The following is a 19,544-nucleotide window of genomic DNA, read 5'->3' as shown; positions in this document are numbered from 1 at the left end:
GACATTCTGCTTTCGGCAAGCGAGAATACCAGCTTCCACTGCCACAGCAGGAGAGGCAGCTCGTTTTCCACCTGGATCCATGCCAATGCGATGGGCACCGAGGACGTGGGGGGCCTTGACGGAGCGCACCTCAGAGGGCCGTTCACGGAAGAGGCTCGTGAAAGACCAGAGCGGTTGTCTGAGAAGGGGCCCAACAATGATCAGGTACAGAGAAACACACAAAGCTCTGCCTGTACCTTAGCAGTGAGGAACACGTTGACGTGTTCATTGAACGAGAGCACGGGATGATCTGTAATCCTTTTTAGAAATTTATCCAAAGCTTTTCTTCTGGTCTCCACAAACTCTTCTGAAAAACGATCCACGACACCTTTCACCACAAACTTCTCAGGAAGCGGCTATAAAACAGGAGAAAAATAGACCAATTAAGACGGGGCAAGAAAAACTCACCAGGCTAGCAAATTTCTATTGCCCATCTGTCCAAGGACAGTGCTGGGTGTTACCTGTTTGTCTGTCTTTCTTTCTTTTTATTTATTTTTTTATTTTATTTTATTTTTTTTTTTTTGAGGCAGGATCTCATGTAGTCCAGGCTAGTTTCAAACTCACTGTGTATCTGAAGATGACCTTGAACTCTTACCTCCTGACTCCAACTAGATACTGAGATTACAGGTATATCCCACCATATCATTTTATGCAAAGTATTTTACCAACTGAGCTATATTTCTAGCCCAAGAATGGTAGTTCTTAATCTGTGAGGTCTTCCCCCCCCCCACCCAAGACAAGGTTTCTCTTGTAGTCTTGGCTGTCCTAGAACTCACCCTGTAGACCTGGCAAGCCTTGAACTCAGAGCACTGGCACTAAGGCATGCGCCACCACATCCCCGAGTGTTAGTTCTTTATGCTCTCATCAACACAAAGACTTCTGGGAAACGTAGTTGTAGCAAGTCCCAACAGCCCTGTCAGCTTCATATGCATAGAACAAAACACTATAGCACAGCCCCTGAACTACTGAGACGTCAACATCTGTCCAGAAAATGCAGCTGGACCGTCTTTAAATTGCCAGATATTATAAAGAGAAAGATGGAAGACAACATCTAAGACAAGAAAGCAGAGGCTGGGGAGATGGCTTAGTTGGTAAAGTGCCTGCTGTGAAAGCACAAGGATCTGAGTTCAAGTCCCACAGCCCACGTTTAAAAGAAGAGCCAGGTGTAGTGGTATGTGGGTAACAGCTGGGGCGGGCTGGGCAGTCTGCCTAGCCTATGCAGTGAGCTCCTAGCCTGTGAAAGACTCCATGTCCAAAAGAAAAGAAAAGAAGAGAAGAGAAGAGAAGAGAAGAGAAGAGAAGAGAAGAGAAGAGAAGAGAAGAGAGAACAAGAAAAGAAAAGACAGAACAAGAAAAGAAAAAGGGCCGGGTGGTGGCACACACTTTTAATCCCAGCACTTGGGAGGCAGAGCCAGGCGGATCTCTGAGTTCCAGGACAACCAAGGCTGTACAGTAAGACTGTCTCAAAGACAAAAACAAAGAACAAAACTGTGGCAATGAAATATTCTAAAAATATCTCTTGCAGTCTAAGAGGCTAGAACGTTGGCTAGACCACACAGCCAGAGTGTGTGACCTTGAGGTCACTTAAGTCTACCAGCTAGCCTACTGTGTACTCGAACTGCTTAGCCTGCTCCTAAGCGACAACATAACAATCATCCTTACTTGCCTTGGATTTCTCATGTAATCACCCTTTACAATCTAAACTAATGCACAGCTATAATCTTTTTGTTTTTATTGTTTTTGGTTTTTATTCGAGGCAAGATTTCTCTGTGTAGCCTTGGCAGTCCTGGAACTCACTCTGTAGACCAGGCTGGATTAGAACTCGGAGATTTGCCTGCCTCTGCCTCCTGAGTGCTGGGTCAATGGCCTGTGCCACCACCACCTGGCTCATAGCTGTAATCTTCAGTTACGTACTCTTCCATGCCCCTGACCCAGAACAATGCATGTGTGTCCTTTGCTGAAAGCGGCAAATACAGAGGTTGGGAGCAACTTCCTCAAATCTACCATGAAGGTTGACAGCAACATTTATGGGATATTGGTTGATAAAAAATATTTACAGTAGTTTGTAGTGTGAGTCTGTTGGAGCGAGTGACTTCATCCTTATAAAGCGTTAAAGATTTCTCTACAGTAGCCCATTGCCTCCCGTGTGTGCTCTCTGTGCCATTCAATAAAGACAGAGTGAGGCCCTTCGATTAAGCAGACACACATCTCATAAACTGACAGACATACAGACAGAAGACCCAGACACAGGGACAGATTCACAAAGACAGCCTTCAGGCAGGCACAGATTCATATCACACAACAAAGGACAGAAGACACAGAGAGCATGAGGTGGAGAATTCAAATCTGGGCTCGCTCTTGGTTAAATGACACCAAGGGGAAGTACTTTTATTTCTTTCCTTAATGCGAAACCAATGCGTTATTGTTGACTCAGAGCTAATCACTAATGTGTCTATTCCATGCATAAAATCTGTAAAACACAAAACAAACAAAAAACTGAAAGCAGATCTGCTACATAACACTGTTGTACAACTGGGTGTCTGCCAGAAAGACTCTCAGCCAGGGAACCACACAGACTATTCACAACAGCTAAGCTAAGGACCACAATGGAAGAATGGATGAAGAAAATGTGCCACATACAGTCTTCTTCAGCCACAAAGGAGTTATGTCATTTACAAGCAACTGGACATAATTAACCGTAGCAAGTGAATCAGGCCAATTCCAGGGGGAAAAAAAAAACTATCAAATGTTTTCTCCTATATGTGGCTCCTAGATTTTATACATACATGGGCAAAATCACCTATGTTTAGATGACATGAACTTGTACAGGGAAATAAGGGGCTAACGGAAGGTGGCAAGGTGGATATGCTCAGTGGACATGTATCTGTGTGAAAATATCCTCATGTACCACAGTACCATGTATACAATAATTATATACAATAAATAATGTTTGAGTTTTAAAATGTTTAAAAATACATTTTTTAAATGGGTGATGTTCATGAAGCTCAGCAATTGAGCAATAATGTTGGCGATTTCTCCCACAATCTACAAGCAGCCAAGGAGCACCTGAAAAGACGCCCACCACAATGACCAGGGAAAAGAATCCAAACTGTAATGAACTTGGATGTGGTGACAAACGTGTGATCTTAGCATTCTGAAGACTAAGGCAAGAGAAACCTGAGGCCAGGCTGGGCTACATTAGCCAGTGTGGGCTACACAACAGGTCCCCATCTCAGAAACAGACAACTCTAAATATCTGTACAGATATATGTTGGAATCTACAAAAAAAAAAAAAAAAAAAAAAAAATCCTACTTGCGAATTATTTCAATAATCCTTTGGAAACTTCAGGGTTTAATTTTGAAACACTGACATTAAACACAGCACCTGAGACTTGGGGTATGTGTTATATGTGGTTTTAGCTTAAATCTGGTTTGTAATCTGAAATAAAAGCATATTTCCTGTACATTGTCACAGAGAAGTGTATTTCTAAGTAGGAAATCTACACACAACTGCTCAACAGTGGATTAGCGAACTTCTTCTTGTCAAGAGTCAGTCCTGAATTCAATAAAGGGTTACTGTACACCCACTTCATCACTCAATCCTGTCCCTTCCCACCCTTCCCACTTGATAGAAAACCTTACTCCAAGGGAAGATTCACTGCCAAATAAAGAAGCATCAAGATTAAAAGCCATGCCATTAAGAAGAAAAATTGCCAACTCTAGTTTAATTCAAAGTACTTGCAAGTTCAATCAATATTTTACTATTAACTTCCCTACCGAGTAAGCTAAAAGTACCTCAAAATAAGCGGGGGGGGGGGGGGGGGGGATGGGGGGGGCATGGGATGGCATGACACTAAAGAGATGCTTTGTCAGTCAAGAACACCTGCTGCTCTTGCAGAGGACAAGAATTTGGTTCACAACACTCACATCAAGTACCTCACAATTGCCTGTAACTCCAGTTGCCCTCTTCTGGTCTCCATGGGCATCTGCATACACATGGCAGATGGCACATACATGTGTAAATGTTTTATTTAAAAAGAGGGGTTTGTTGTGGGATATTTTGATTGCACTATGATGCTCCCAAGACTACCCCAAAAAGTTATACCTTAAATCAGGGGGGCAGAGCCAGATACTAGCTGACCAGAATTGGCCATAGAGAAGCCAGTAATTTGGATAGAGAAGATGCACAGGAAGGAAGGGGCAGGGACTGGATGTAGCATGAATCTTAAATGTTCTTATTAATAAAATCAAACCTGAGCCAGGTATTGGGGTGAACACTGGAAGATCAGAGAGACAGAACAAGCCACAGCTAACCTCACCTGGCCAACTTCTCAGCTGATCCTGTTTCCTCAGACTGGAAGCCTCTGTGTCCTCATATCCGAATGGCTCTCAGCTGAACTGTGCTGTTAGAAGCCTGAAAGCTTAACCAGCCAAATGCTTAACCAGCCAAATGCTTCTAGTTTCTGGTCCTCATGCCTTATATACCTTTCTGCTTTCTACCATCACTCCCTGAGATTAAAGGCTTGCTTTCTGGGATTCAAGGCGTGAGTCACCATGCTTGGCTGTTTCCAATGTGGCCTTGAACTCACAGAGATCCAGAGGGATTTCTATCTCCGGAATGCTAGGATTAAAGGCGTGAGTGCCACCATTTTCTAGCCTCTGCATCTAGTGGCTGTCTGTTCTCTGACCCCAGATAAATTTATTAGGGTATACAATATTTTGGGGAACACAATACCACCACAACTGGAGTTTGACCTTCCTCTTGGTTCTGGGACAAGTGAAGAGATGTGTCTCTTGCAGTATCTCTGGCCAAAAAGCAAGATCAGACAGTTGTTACTCAGCCTCTCTGATCTATAGCAGATTTTTACCCCAGCCTTTGACTTCTGAATCTTATTGGTAAACAGAATGACAGAGATTTGATTTAACCTACATATTGCAACCAAAGCAGAGTGGGACTAAAAGCCCTGGCCTGAGTGGATGTGAGATGGCCGTGGGGTGGCAGATGGTAACTAAAATAGCAGGAGAGTCATGTGCAGCCACTAAGCCAACAGAAAAACATCAGGGATTGGCTAGAAAGATGAAGTCATTTATCATTTCAAACTGGGGGAAAACGTTGCAAACCAAATTCTCCTCATTAACTCCAGTGAGGATAAAGCTGCAGAGCAAATACATCCTTCCTCCTTCGGGAAAAGCAAACATTCATTTTGCAAGTAGAATTCAACACCAAAGTGTTTAACAGATGTATGCATATCATCCTGAGCCTACACATGCCCATCTAATTGTGCCATCTGTCTGCCGGGCAGTGAGTCACAGTAAGCAGAGCAGTGGCGAGGCCACTGGGCACCTACAGAAGCAAAGCAAAGAACAGTGGTTGCCTGCGGTGGGAAAGGAGCACATAGGGAGCCGTTTAATTCATATACATGATGAATATCGTCTCTAGTGAACACTATGGTGAGCACTTAAATATGTGCTATGAAAGAGCTCATGCGTAGCTTGATGGAAAGTATGAGGCCCTAGGTTTAATTCCCCAGTACTGCCAAGAAAGAAAAAAAAAAAGATAAAATAGACCAAAAGGAGACGTAATTTTAATTCTCAAAGAATAAATAAAAATATTATACTTTTAAAATTTGTTGTATTAAGTGTTCATACACACAGGGACACTTCTGAAGCGGGTGGAATGTTTACTGTCTTGACTGTGGTGAAAGACACACTCGTGAAACTGTTCACCTGTAAAATGTACAAGGTTTAATGTACATCAACTATATGACTTACAAAGAAACAGTGTGGGGAAATAGTCTCAATTTAAGACTTTCTGGTGCCTCCAATACATAGTAAAAAGAGTGAACTGTCTTTACAAAAGGCAAGCACACTCCACACACATCCAGCTCCCAGCACATGTGGTTACTTTTTTCTGCTTTTAAAATTCCAGAGGAACAAAGCAATATAAAGTGAGAGAGAGAAAAGCATGTCAGAATAAAGACCTCAAAGGGCTCACCTGAAATGTCTCCTACAGACAGTGGCAGTGCTATTTGGGAAGGTGACAGAAACTTTAAGAGGAGGCAACTGGCTGGAGGAGGCAGGTCCCTGGAAGGGCATGACTTTGGGATATATCTGGACGGCCCTTTCCTGTCTCTCTGCTCCCTGGCTGCTGTGAGGTGAGCCGCTTCAGCCACATTCTCCCGAGGCTATGATGCTCTGCCATGCCTCAGGTTCAGAGAAGGGATCCAACCAACCAAGGTTTGAAACTGTAAGCCAAAATGCACTTTTCTTCTTTTAAGTTGTTTCTGACAGGTACAGGTCAGTGATGAAGAAGTCTAACAATACATGCACAATTAACAGTTCAGGATGGCGGTCGGTGGTCAGAGCGCATGCTTGGTCTGTGTGAGGTGCTGGGTTCAACCCTCAGAACCGCGGGGGCTGGGGGTACGACAAGGCCAGGATACTTTTAGCAGGCCAGGATTTGTGGAGACAAAGTAGAAAAGGCTGAATTGAAAGGAAAGTCAATTAATTTATAAATTTTCTTGTGATTCTCCTCAGGAAAAAGAAAGGAGTGGTTCTAAGAAGCAGGAAATTTGGTTTTTCCACCAGAGCCCACAAAGGATGCCAAGTCTGAAGTCACAGAGACTGGAAACAAAGCAGGTATATTCCAGCTCATGAGGAGAAGCAAGTCAAGCATCCGGGTGCTTTCCTAGGGCCATTGTCCAACTGGCTACAGCTGCCACAGCTTCACTGAAGTCTAAAGGAGGTAGTGATCCCCACCCCACCCCACCCCACACCACAAGGAACTGGAGATGGAACTCAGGGGCCTGTGCACGCTGAGAAGCATTCAACGAGAGCTTTACCCCTCGTCCTTTTGAAGAAATGGTTTTATCTCCACACTCCTAGCCTAAGCAGTCAAATCACAGGGCACAGCCCTTCTCGGACATGTTTAACCACAGCTGGTTTAAGATGGGGAGAGAGGTGGATTGACAGGTGCCCCAAGGTCACTCTCCCCTAAGTTTCCCAACCGATTCAAATAAACTCTAAAGTTCCTTTCCACAAAAATGAAAAAGATATCTCAATTTTTAAGGGGGCAAAAAGGGAGCTAGAGAGATGTTAAGAGCACATTCTGCCCTTGAGGAGGGCTCAAGCTTGATTCCTAGTACCCACGTCTGGTAATGCACAACTGCCTATAACTGCAGCTCCAGGGACATCCACACCTCCGGCCTCCAGGGGCACTGGCACTCCCATGCACATACCCACACACATATACATAATAATACAAAATAAAATAAATCTTTAAGACATTAAATGGACAAAGAATCTGAACAGGCATTTCTCCAAGAAGACATGCAAATATCCACCAAGAACATCAAAGGATACTCTCAGCTCTCAGGCAAATGCAAGTTAAAAAATCATAATATGATGCCACCTCACACCCACTAGAATGGCTATAATTAAAGACAGATAGTAATCACTGTTTTCGAAGACGTGGAGAAACCGGAACTCACACATAATGTGAGGGAATGTCAAATACCTGGCAGTACCTCCAAAGGTTAAATACAGAAGAACATATAATTTAGCAATTATACTCCTAGGTATATATCCAAATGTAAAGACACTTGCCACAGAAAGACTTACACGCAATGTCCGTAGCAGTCTGTGCATAACAGCCAAAGGCGAAAACGAATGACATTCCATCCAAGGGTGGATAGGTAGACAGAATGCGGTATGCTCACACACAGACAATCACCTTACAGTAAGAAGGAAGTGCTAACTGGTGCTCCACTGTGAAGAACCTTGAAAACATGCTGAGTGTAAGGAAGAAGACAAGACCTATAGGGACAGGAGGGAGAGAAGAGGTCACCAGACTCGAGGGGCGACAGTGACAGGTGAGGAATGGGGCGATGGAAAGGTCCTAACACTGATCTGCTGGCTGTTCCACACATCAGAATACACTAAAATGTTGGGACTATAAATTCAAATGAGCGCATTGTACATATACTGCTTCAGTAAGGCTTTTTAAAATGGAGGAAACATGGGACCCGAGAGGTTCTTAGTGCACATGGCTCTTGCAGAAGGCCCAGACTCAATTTCTAGCACCCAGGCCAGGCAGCTCCCAACTGCCTATGTATAACTCTAGCTCCATTAGAAATAAGAGAGCTGGAGAGACCGCTCAGTGGTTAAGGATACTGTTGCTCTTGAAGAGAACATGCGTTCGAGTCCCAGCATCCATGTAGTGGTTCACAACCATCTGTAACTCCAGTTCCTGGAGATCCAACAACCTCTTCTGAGCTCCCTGGACACCAAGCACACACACAGTACATATATGCTGACAAAACACCCACACATAAAATGAAATGAACAAGCCTACTAAAACTTAAAAAAATTAAAATCTTCCTTAAAGGAGACAGCAAAAATTTAAACAGGAAGTATGCTGTACATTTTCCTGGGTTTCCATTTCTGTTAAGATTTTAGTGGATATTTCTTTTAAAAATATTTTTACTTTCATGTGTATGAGTGTTCTGCCTGCATGTATGTCTATGTTCCATACGGTGCCTCTGGAGACCAGAAAAAGGTGTGAATCCCCTAGAACTGGCGTTATAGACAGTGGTGAGCCTGGGTCCTCCGCAAAGCAGCAAATGCTCTGAACCACTGAGCCAATGCTTTAGCCCCTCAGTCTCTATTTGACACCGAGTTCCCCGGGCAGAGGCCCCGTCTATCTTAAAATCCCTCACCACACCTATGCTCCTACCAAGTCACGTGCTCCCATACCTACCAGCACCTGCTTACACACCAAGTCTACTGAAGAACACACAGCTGGTGCTTAAATACTGAGGGATCCCTCCTAACAGTTCTGTCAGGTGAGTTTTGTGTGGGAGGTGGAGCAAAAAGCTCACTTCTCACCTGACTTCTCTGTTTAAACCAGACATACTTTCCTAAGTTAAATCTCTCCACTTCGGGTAAGTATCAAGCACTTGTGAAGAAACTTAAGTCTCTGCCTGCCTGCCTGCTTCTAAAGCACTTTCCTGCCCAGTATTGATACTCAGGCAGTGGAGACTGTACTGAAGGACACCAGGACCCTCCCTGGATGCAGGAGAGACACTCAGTGCCGCTCAGGATCCATGGACCAGTGGCACTACATTTTACCAGCAGGTGTCTCTCTCGAGCTTTTGATTCTCAAGCGCCAAACCACAAGGAAATAAAGAAAAAAACACTAGCTGTGGGGGAGGGGTGCAAGGCTTGGGCTACAGGGAAAGTGTCTTACAGTGAGAAGAGGGAACAGAAACTCCCCACAAACGTCCTCTTAAATCATGTCACCCAGATTAACAGTTTGCGGCTGTAACTTTCTTCTCCAAAACACCTTACTCCACTTTCACGCTCTAACCAAGAAAGCCTTCAGACAAATGTCCACTGAGGCATCTATGAAACACCTCACTACCAAACCTCAACATTTAAAGGTCATCAAATCCCAGGAAAGTTTGAGAAACTGTCACAAGCAAAATCAGTCAAAGGAGCATGACCATGAGGTCCTGACCTGGAACCGAAACATTAGGCAAAACTACTCAACTCTGAATAAAGTACTCTGAGTAAATATATTTATTAAACAATAATGACTGGCTCATTAAATGAGGCAAGCAGCTCACATTTGTGTAAAATGTGGCAGCTGGGTGTTGAGTACATAAGAACCTGCTCTCCAATTTTCACAATAACCCTGAAGCTGTTCTGAAATAAAAAAGCGTATGTTTTTGCATCTCAGGGAAAAAAAATCATCACTAGCTGCCCATTTGGCCAAGTAGGATTCTATTTTAAGGACTTGTTCCGACTGCTTTAAAATGGCTGCTTCTTTTTCAGGCATGTTCTTAAGTGATTGGATGGCAGGAAAGAAAAGCCACAAGCTTCACAAAACAGACAGGACTTGTGGGAGCAAAGGAGAAGCCTGGGGGAGGCTCGGATCCCTGAGGCCCCATCACTTCCAGCCCAGTGCTAGGCACACCAATCACCTCAAAACCCTAAAAACGTTCAGTGTTCACAGCACCTACAGCCTCGTCCAACCCTAAGGGGAAAGGAGGGTGTGTGTGTGTGTGTGTGTGTGTGTGTGTGTGTGTGTGTGTGTGTGTGTGTGCAGCAGCGATGGGCAAGCTGGGCAGCCCTGGCCCTGACTCAAACAAGGTCTTACTGAATGATAAACCGGCCTCTGGAGACGCTTGTGCTCCAGACTTTCCTAAAGCCCCCAAAGAAAATGGGGGACCAAATAGTAATAATCTCAACTGAAAAGCACTGCAAAACTACTTAATACGTATGATAATTATTCAGTCTTTAAAATTTTAGTTATCAGCTGTTTAAAAAAGAAACAAGTTGTAAGTGGTGAATCCATATTATGCTGCATCAATACACAGGGGTAGGTGGTTTTCTTGTTTGTGTTTTAAATAAAAGGCTGTGGTTGTGAAGGAAGGGTGTGCTAGATTCCTGCCTGTCAGCCACAATCTGAAGGATCAGCTTCGCCTTCCTGGTAGGCAGCCAAACCTCAGAATAATATCCGCCAAGGGGGAAAAGTAGTTTCGGTGAGACTCACTTCTAAGCTTCAGTCTTTCTGTTTTTATTGTTGTTTGTTTATCCAGACACTGTCTCATACTGTAGCTAAGACCAGATAGAACTCATTATGTAATCCAAGATGGCCTTGAACTCACAGTAATCCTCCCACCTCTACTACTGGGATCACAGATGGGAGCCAGAATCCCCAGCCGTCAGACTTCAGTCTTTTAAAGAGTTAGGGTGTCCCCCTTTTAATTAAAAAAAAAATTGTTATAATGCAAGTGAAAGTCTGAGCCAGGCACAGTAGTTTTACACAGGGCTGAGGCAGGAGGATTGCCACAGACTTGAGACTAACCTGGGCTAGATAATGAGTTCTGGGCCAGTTAGGGCAATAAGGTGAGATCTTATATCGAAAAAGATAAAGTGTGAGCCTGGTGGTATATGCCTGTAATCCCACGTACCCAATAGGCTGGTGCTGGCCGCAAGTTCAAGGTCAGCCTGGGTAACTCAGTAAAAAGAGCGCTGGGGTCCAGCCCAGTATAGAGCAGATGCCAAGCAAGTGTGAATCCCTGGGCTTAATCCTCAGTACCACATAAAAGAGAGAGACAGGCAGAGACAGAGAGACACAGACAGAGACTAGGGAGATGGTTCAGTAAGTAAATGCTAGCTGCAGAAGCTCACAGGCCAAGTTCAGTCCCTTGAATCACAGGAAGGGCAGGATGAGTGGTACACATCTGCAATCCCAGCATTCCTTCCCTTGAGATGGGAGGCAGGCAGGGGACTCGCCCAGAAGCCCATGGACCAGCTGCTGGGAGAACAAACAAGAAGGCAGAAAGAGGAGCCAACTCCCGAAAGCTGTACTCTGACTTTCAATGTGTGCGTGCACACACACACACACACACACACAGATTACTATCGTTCAACAGAAAGGAGAATGGGAGAAAAAAGTAAACACCTATCCCGCCTTAGCTAAGAAACTAGCAGAGAGGTCGGAAACTGGGAATGTGAGACACATCCCCTCTATCTTGCACACGCTCTCGGAGGGCGGACTCAGTATAAAATCAGAGTGACCCGCACTGCAAAGAACTGAGCAACACCTGTGTGAACATAATCCGGGAAAGCGAGAAGCAAGCTGCCGTGACTTACTACCTACGGGAATGAGATGAGTGGGCTGCGATTCTTCCAGTTTGTTCCTCAACCAGTCGAAATCCTGGTATCTTCTGCGAACAGAATATTCTGGCAAGTCAAACTCCACCCGAGTGCTCTGCAAAGAAGAGAGGAGGAGAAATGTGTACAAGTGAGTGGAAGTGCATTCTGGCTGAGGAAAAACACTTTTAGAATCACCAAATAAGGCAAGGGCACACTTCCTTCCACCCATGCACCAGACAAAAGCCAGAGTTTACCAGCAGGCTACAAAGGCAAGGAGCTAGGATGGAGCCCAGCATAGTGGCACATGCCTTTAATTCAAGCACTCAGGAGGCAGAGGCAGGCAGATCTCTAAGATCAAGGCCAGCCTGGGGCTACAGAATGATTTCCAGGATACCCAAGGCTACACAGAGAAACCCTGTCTCGAAAAACCAATAAATAAATGAATGGATGGATAAATAGAGGATGGATGGATGGATGGATGGATGGACGGACGGACGGACGGACGGATGGACAGACAGATAGATAGATAGATAGATAGATCAGAGAGGGAGGGAGAGAAGGAAGGAGGAAGAGATAGAGGAAGGGAGGGAGGGGGAGAGGGGAATAGATGGAGCTAGGATGGAAACATCTGATCTTTGGTTTGATTTTGGTTTTGATTTTTTTTTCCTACCCTCAGGAAATGGAACTCAGCAATTCCTCAGAATTGTCTAGAACATTTGATTCATTTCCTCCAGCTTAACTCTGAGAGGGCTGTTGGTTTTTCCCCCTAGAATAATATAATTTCAGATATTGCTGCTGACCTGAACCCAAATCCGTGGGAAGGAATGTTGTGTCCACTTGTTACATATGCTGACAAGCCTTGCTGAAGGCCGAGGGAACCAACCAAGCAGGACAGAGAAGTCTGCTCCCGTGGGAGGCAGATTCTAAGGCCTGCTGGTGCAGTGGCGCACGCCTTCAACCCAGCACTCAAGGCAGAGGCAAGGGAACTCTGTGAGTTCAAGGACAGCAGGCCTACAGAGTGAGTTCCAGGCCCAAAGGGATACACAGTGAGAGAATAAAAACAAACAAACCAAAAAGAAATCTACCCTATTCTTCATTCTTCATCTACCATATTCTGCCAGAACAATGACCTTGAATGCATAATGCATTTTAGATATAGATGAGGAAATGTCTAGAAAAAAATAACAAAATGCCATGTTGTTGCAGAAAATGTTAATGATCTATGAATTTTTAAAGTTTTCTGAAATGTAATTACATCAATTTTAAAATAAACCAATGTTAAATAAGATTAAGTTACACCAAAATACGATTTTTACTTATTAACTATTATCTCTTCTCGGATACACCATTCCTCCCTAGATGGGTACTAGCAGTTGCTGATCTCAAATATGAGATAAACTACATGATCTAAGCCACATTTTACAAATTTATTCTTTCAGGCCCAAAGTCTGTTTTAATTCAAGACTTCCAGAAAAATCTTTAAAATACCTGAAGAAGAGTCATTCACCAAACAAGGCTGTGAGCAGCTTTTGGCTCTGAGATTATGATGTTGTTCTCACTGGAAAGGAGAGCTGACCCTCAAGAACTGCATCAGCTCCCCGTCCAGTCCCTCTCACTGTAAGCATCCGTGAAACACGTCCTTCCCCATGTCAAAGCAGGTGGAGTGGGAAGACTCGGGGAAAACACACCACAAAGGTACGCTGAGTTATCAGGAGGCTTCCCGAGGAAGTGGAACTGTGGATGAACTCAAGGCACAGCGCGGCAAGACCACCACCGACCCACGGTGCTGTGCTCTGTGGCCCCAGGGGCAGTTAGCACCCATGCCAGGTCCCTGAAATGCACGGAGTCTTACTTTCCACCACATTACGAGTTTTGAGAGAGATACTTTCCAGACCCCTCCCAACACCTGGCCTCCAGCAGAAAACCTGTCAGCAGTGGTAAGGGGAAACATCGTTTTCATCATGAATAGGCAACTGAGTCTCTCCCTCTACCTTCCTAAATGTTCCATGATCAAATCTACCACGTTTCCTATTATGTCCATCAGATCAACTCCACAAACCACCTTTATGTAACATTCCTACTCTATGAAATCAATACTTGGTAACTACAAAGCACACAAGCAGAAGCTGTGTTTTGCTTCAAATATTTCTATATCTGGAGATCTGGCTCCACCCTTCCATCTGTCCAGGTTATATTTGCTTATTTTGAATCCTCATGAAAAATATGAAAATGGATATGGTCCTTCTAAGTAGAAAACAAAATTAATATTTAAATTTACAAATTTACACTTTTCTATGCATATTCATTCAGTTTCTGTATCATTTTACTACATCCTGGACACCTTTATGTCCAGATCTTTAAAATCACTTAATATATATACAATATTCAATTGAGTGACTATAAAATAATTAATCCCTATTTAAGTTATTTCTGATTTTTAAACAATAAACAACATTACAGTAAATATCGCTGCGCTTCTATCCATTAATCCCACTAAAATAAATTCTTAAGGATAGAACTGCTGGAGATATATTTACATTATTTGTATTATATAGTACAAATATATACAAAATTCCAGGGATGCGTATAGTCAGTTTTCCTCTGTGAGATCTAGGGTTTCTACTCTCTAGTATCAGTAGACAGACCAATTCCATCATCAGAGAGGACCTCTCCACGGTCCTTCCAACCTACAGTGTCCATCAGAGGTCGCCCATCACTCCAGTCAGATCTGAGACAGTAACTAGGCACAGAGTGACTGTAAAGAACTCACCATGCTATAGGTTCAGCACTGCCGTTCCATATGAACACTTCTCTGGTCATCTCTGGAAATATTAGCATCAAAGCCACAGTCTATCCTATCAACACCCAGCAGGACAGCCTGCACCTGCGCCCCACAGACCACAAAAGGTCTCCCCTCCCACCAGACCAAGAAGGCACAGGGCTCTGGAAGCCCAATGCCCTACACAGGAGTAACTTTTATCCTACAGACTATCTTATGGGTATCCAAAGATTTCGAATAGACTTTTTGAAAATTTAAACGGTACAAAAGCAGTCTCCAGTGGCAACAGAATCCATGGTGGTTTTATTGAAACTGGCCAAAACACTAAATTAATTTAGCAACTGCTAGCTTCCACAAACTCAAAAGGTAAGACTGTCCTCTGGTAGCATCTGAGCATTTAGCAATATCAGGCAGAGTAACACACAGTCTACAACAGGATCCCCAACATTCCCAAGCAACCTCAACCTTCCCCACAACATCAGTTATTAAAAAGCTGCAGACATCTTGAAAACTTCTTAACCTCGTTACTTATCTTCATTCCTGCCGGATGACCCTGTCACTCTGCCCTAGAGAAAACTGCAGCTACAAGCAAAGAACCCCTTAACTTCCTCCACGAGTCACGCTCCCCTTCCTTTTTCCAAAACAATGGGGGGAAAGTGTGCTTCTCCTACCAGTGGCCAAGCCGTGTGCTCGTCCTCAGCATACAACTCCTTACATACCCAGCAACTCCTGTCCTGCTCTCCAATCTTTACCCCATGTCTACTTCTCCCTATGCCATCCTTGTCTTGTCCATCCGGCTCTTAATTCTCCTTCATCCTCAAAAACAAAAACATGTAAGCCAGACACAGTGACGCGTATCTGTAATTCCAGCACTCAGGAGGCAGATCAAGAATGAGTTCTATGAAAGCCTGGACTACACAGCAAGTTTGAAGTCAGTAAGGCTCTGACTACCACACTCATACACACACAGGCACACGTGCACACATGCACACACAAGAGCTTCTCTCTCAATCACGCGCTCTCTTGTGGTTACTGCTCTGGCTTGACGCTATGTTCTTGCCAAGTGAACTGCCAAGCTACCAACACGCACATCTTCCCCCCTTACCTCCCATTCACATTAACCAACTGCAAACCACACCAGTGAAACTGCTCAAACCACGGTCACCCAAACCCTAGTCAGTGAGCCAAACGCCCACTATAATCCTGAACTCCTTGTCCGAACCTCTTAGCAGCGTTTACACTCCAGGCTACTGAGGCATCTGATGAGAAACATGCTGAAGCACAGGACTGGTGAGGACGAGCAGACACAACCCTGGGTGTGCTCCAGGGGACCAAATCCACTGGCCCTGATGGTGAAGACTAGCCATCACAGGAGAAGCACAGCACAATTACTAAGAGAGTGGACTCTGGACTCCAGCTCCAGCCCCACCGCACATTAGCCGCATCAGTGAGCAATTATACTCATGTCCCTGTGTCTAAGTTCCGTTTTAAAACTAACAACAGTTGCAATATCCACCTCACCGTGTGAAGATTAGCACGGCACTTAAAGCACTCTGCACAAAATAAACAGTGGGACAGCGGACAAGAGAACGGGGCTGCAATCTCACAGAGGCTGGCAAAGCGTGCTGCCTGGGACTTGCCAGCACAGAAGGATACATTCAATGAGTCACTGAGCTGGCTACAAACAAATGTTCGTTTTCATGAAAAAAGAGAGACAATAACACACTAAGTCACCAATTGTGATTTCTGACTATGGGCTTATATAGGCATGTTTTCATTCTATTATTTTAGCTTACTTTCATTTTCTAAGTTTTCTATGACAGATTCAGTACCTAAAATAAAAAACTGAAATTTCCATCACAAAATAGATAGACATGTAGTTAAGTGTCCAATAATTAGCTGTTACTGTGTTGTTACTTTCTAAGAGCTGGGAGAAAAAAGGGCCAGGAGCTGCTGGTCCACAAGGGGCTGTGCCGGCCTGCCCATCAAAGAGGAAGGCATGGACGGTGGAGACCTGATGAGCACTCCTTACCAGAATGTCTTCAGCTAAATTCAGCTCACTCCTGTGTCATCAAGAATCTGAACTAGGGGGGCTGGGAGACGGCTCAGTGGCTAAGAGCACTGACTGCTCTTCCAGAGGACCTGGATTCAGTTCCCAGCACCCACATGGCAGCTCACACCTGTCTGTAACTCCAGATCTGACACCCTCACACAGACATGCATGCAGGCAAAGCACCGATGTATATAAAAATAAAAATAAATACATTTTTAAAAGAAAGACTCTGCATTAGAGGGGCCAGAGAGGTAGCTGAGTGGTTAAAAGCACTGCCTGCTCTCCCAGAAGACCCAGGTTTGAGCCCCAGCAGCCACATGGCAGCTCATGACCACCTGCAAACCCAGTTCCAGGGGATGTAACCCCCTCTTCCATCCTCTAAAGGGCACCAGGCATGCATATCGTACACAGACATACATGCAGGCAAAACACTCATACACATAAAGTAGATTTTAAAAATTAAAAAAGAAACGATCTGCATTAGAGACAGGCATAGTGGCACACAAGTCTAATCCCAGCACTTAAGAGAAGTGGGCGGATCTCTGTGAGTTCTAGGCCAGTCAGGGCTACATAGTGAGACCCTGTCTCAATCATCATCTTCATCATCATCATCATCATCATCACATTCATCATTTAGAGGTTTGAGGGGTTTAAAATTGTAGCACCTCATGTTATGGCCACTAACTGTTTGAGGACCTCAGCGGAATGCAAGTCCCAAGTGTAGGATCTTGTGGCCCATCGGCACTCTCTCTCCTTCCCAGATATCACTATTTATCACGTGAACAGCTTTCAAAAAAAAAAAGGACTTCAAACACATCACCTGGTCCACTTTTAGAAACAGAAGAGTAGGCAACTCTGGGGGTCAGGAGCGTAAGGAGAGAGATAATAAAAAGCAAGAATTCAGCAGCAATCCGTCACACCCAAGTGAAAACTCAAGACTAGAACCTGGAAAGAGCAGTTTCTCAGTTACAGGGAATCAAATAATCCCAGGAGAGAGGGCAGAAATAAGAACACAAGGGGGGAGGAGGAGTCAAGGAAGGGGAGAGAAGAGGCCTAGGCGGACGGCGAGTTAGAGCAGGTGCATTAGCCGATGATCGGTCAAGCCCCGCAGGGTCCGCTTTAACACGCATGTGTGTTGTGGGGAGGCGGGGTGCAGGAATCAAGCAGCCGTAGGGACCTGTCAGGGTGGGTCAGCAGTGTGTGCCAGCAAGGCAGGCACCCTGTCACCAGGCCGCTTACAGCACCAAGTCACGGAAAACAGGTTTTGTATTTTACTCACTACAGGGCGAAAAGTAAGTTTACCCAAAGAAAACATAAACAAATGGAAAGAATTCCTGGAAATATGAACATCACCTAGGACGTGTGAGGAAATCATACATGTGTGAGTACCCCCTTGGGGAGATAACGGGGCAGGTGCACACGGCCAAGCAAACCTTCAAGTGTGGCCAGGTGCAGGAAGATGGGGTGGGGTGACTTCAAAAAACTGAGAATTGCTGTGGGATGGTCTGTATGTCAAGTATGTTGCTGATTGGTCAGTAAATAAATCACTGATTGGCCATTGGCTAGGCAGGAAGTATAGGCGGGACAAGGAGAAGAATTCTGGGAAGTGGAAGGCTGAGTCGGGGAGACACTGCCAGCCGCCACCATGACAAGCCGCGTGGGAAGGTCCCGGTAAGCCACGAGCCATGTGGCAAAGTAAAGATTAATAGAAATGGGCTAAATATAAGACTAAGAGCTAGACAATGACAGGCCTGAGCTAATGGCCAAGCAGTTTAAATAATGTAAGAGTCTGAGTGTTTATTTTATAAGTGGGCTCTGGGACTGGCGGGACTTGGTGGCGGGAGCTGGAGAGAAATTCTCCAGCTACAAAAAAATGGCGCCCAACGTGGGGCAAGAGTTTCCACCTAAAACCTGAGTAAAAAGATTCTAAAACGGAGCTAAAAACAGCTCCTAGTTGTCTCTTTTAAGCTAGCGGCAGCCTGCCGATTTGAGCTACTGGCGGGTTCCTAGCGTGCGTGCTCGACCTGCCGTATGGCAGGAATGAGGCCTCTGCAAGTGGCACATTAAGCTGCGTGGTGGATTTAGCCTTTGCTAGTACAAAACAAAAAAAGAGGTTTCTGGGCTACACGCTGCTTTGATAGAAGCATAGACCCACTATTTCTGAGAGTTACGGCTCCCAGAGCTGGCGGAAAGCGGACTACCGCCATGTTGGGAAGCTAAAGTGGGCGGAGCCAACAGCCATAGCGCCAGCGATATTTCAGGCTTAGATGGCTTCGGTTTAAAGCAATAGGCTCAAGCTAATATAAAAAAATAAGCCACGTAAAGATGGCTACCACACAGAGAATCTGGATTATGTTCTCTTTGATATTCGTAACTGCAGAAAAACATTTGATTGTAAAAGCTGTTGAGTTATGCCAAAATGTATATTTTAAAGGTACCTTGACTTCAAAATTTGGATGTAAGGATATGTTGCTTTGGAAAGGAGGCTCTGATTTTGTTTCCACAGAAAGCCAGAGGCTATGGATTTGTTCCAGATTAAGATACATCAGGTTTGACCAGCCAAGACCACCTGAAAGGTCTCCGATGACACCATGACCCAGATGATCCAACATCCAGAACCGTTTCAAGGCAACTGGCTCAGATGATACACCCTCATGGACTACTCCATAATCCTAAAATATTCTTTATGTCCCCATAAGATACAGCGCCCCCCTCCAGCAGGAAGTAGTAAGAGAAGCTACGCCCAAATTCCCAAATATACCAAGCTGACTTTGGAGATGTATAAAGGTTAAAACCTTCCTTTTTAAGAAAAGAAAAGGGGAAGTGCTGTGGGATGGTCTGTATGTCAAGTATGTTGCTGATTGGTCAGTAAATAAATCACTGATTGGCCATTGGCTAGGCAGGAAGTATAGGCGGGACAAGGAGAAGAATTCTGGGAGGTGGAAGGCTGAGTGGGGGAGACACTGCCAGCCGCCACCATGACAAGCCGCGTGGGAAGGTCCCGGTAAG

General features: G+C 44.7%; 1 protein-coding gene across 1 annotated transcript in view; it reads right to left on the bottom strand.

Moving 5' to 3' along the window:
• The window catches only part of Snx30 (sorting nexin family member 30), a 98,973-nt gene that overhangs the window by 28,017 nt on the left and 51,412 nt on the right, over positions 1-19,544 (bottom strand). Inside the window, exons 3-4 of the mRNA XM_059254418.1 lie at positions 11,708-11,818; positions 237-395 (exon numbers count right to left, since the gene is read on the bottom strand). Coding sequence (XP_059110401.1) covers positions 237-395; positions 11,708-11,818 — 270 coding nt within the window. The remainder of the gene's footprint in view (positions 1-236; positions 396-11,707; positions 11,819-19,544) is intronic.

The sequence above is a fragment of the Peromyscus eremicus genome, chromosome 2 (assembly GCF_949786415.1).
Source record: "Peromyscus eremicus chromosome 2, PerEre_H2_v1, whole genome shotgun sequence".
In the NCBI taxonomy this organism is placed as follows: domain Eukaryota; kingdom Metazoa; phylum Chordata; class Mammalia; order Rodentia; family Cricetidae; genus Peromyscus; species Peromyscus eremicus.
The sequence above is the reverse complement of the archived record's forward strand: the minus strand, read 5'-3'. Positions and strand labels throughout refer to the sequence as shown.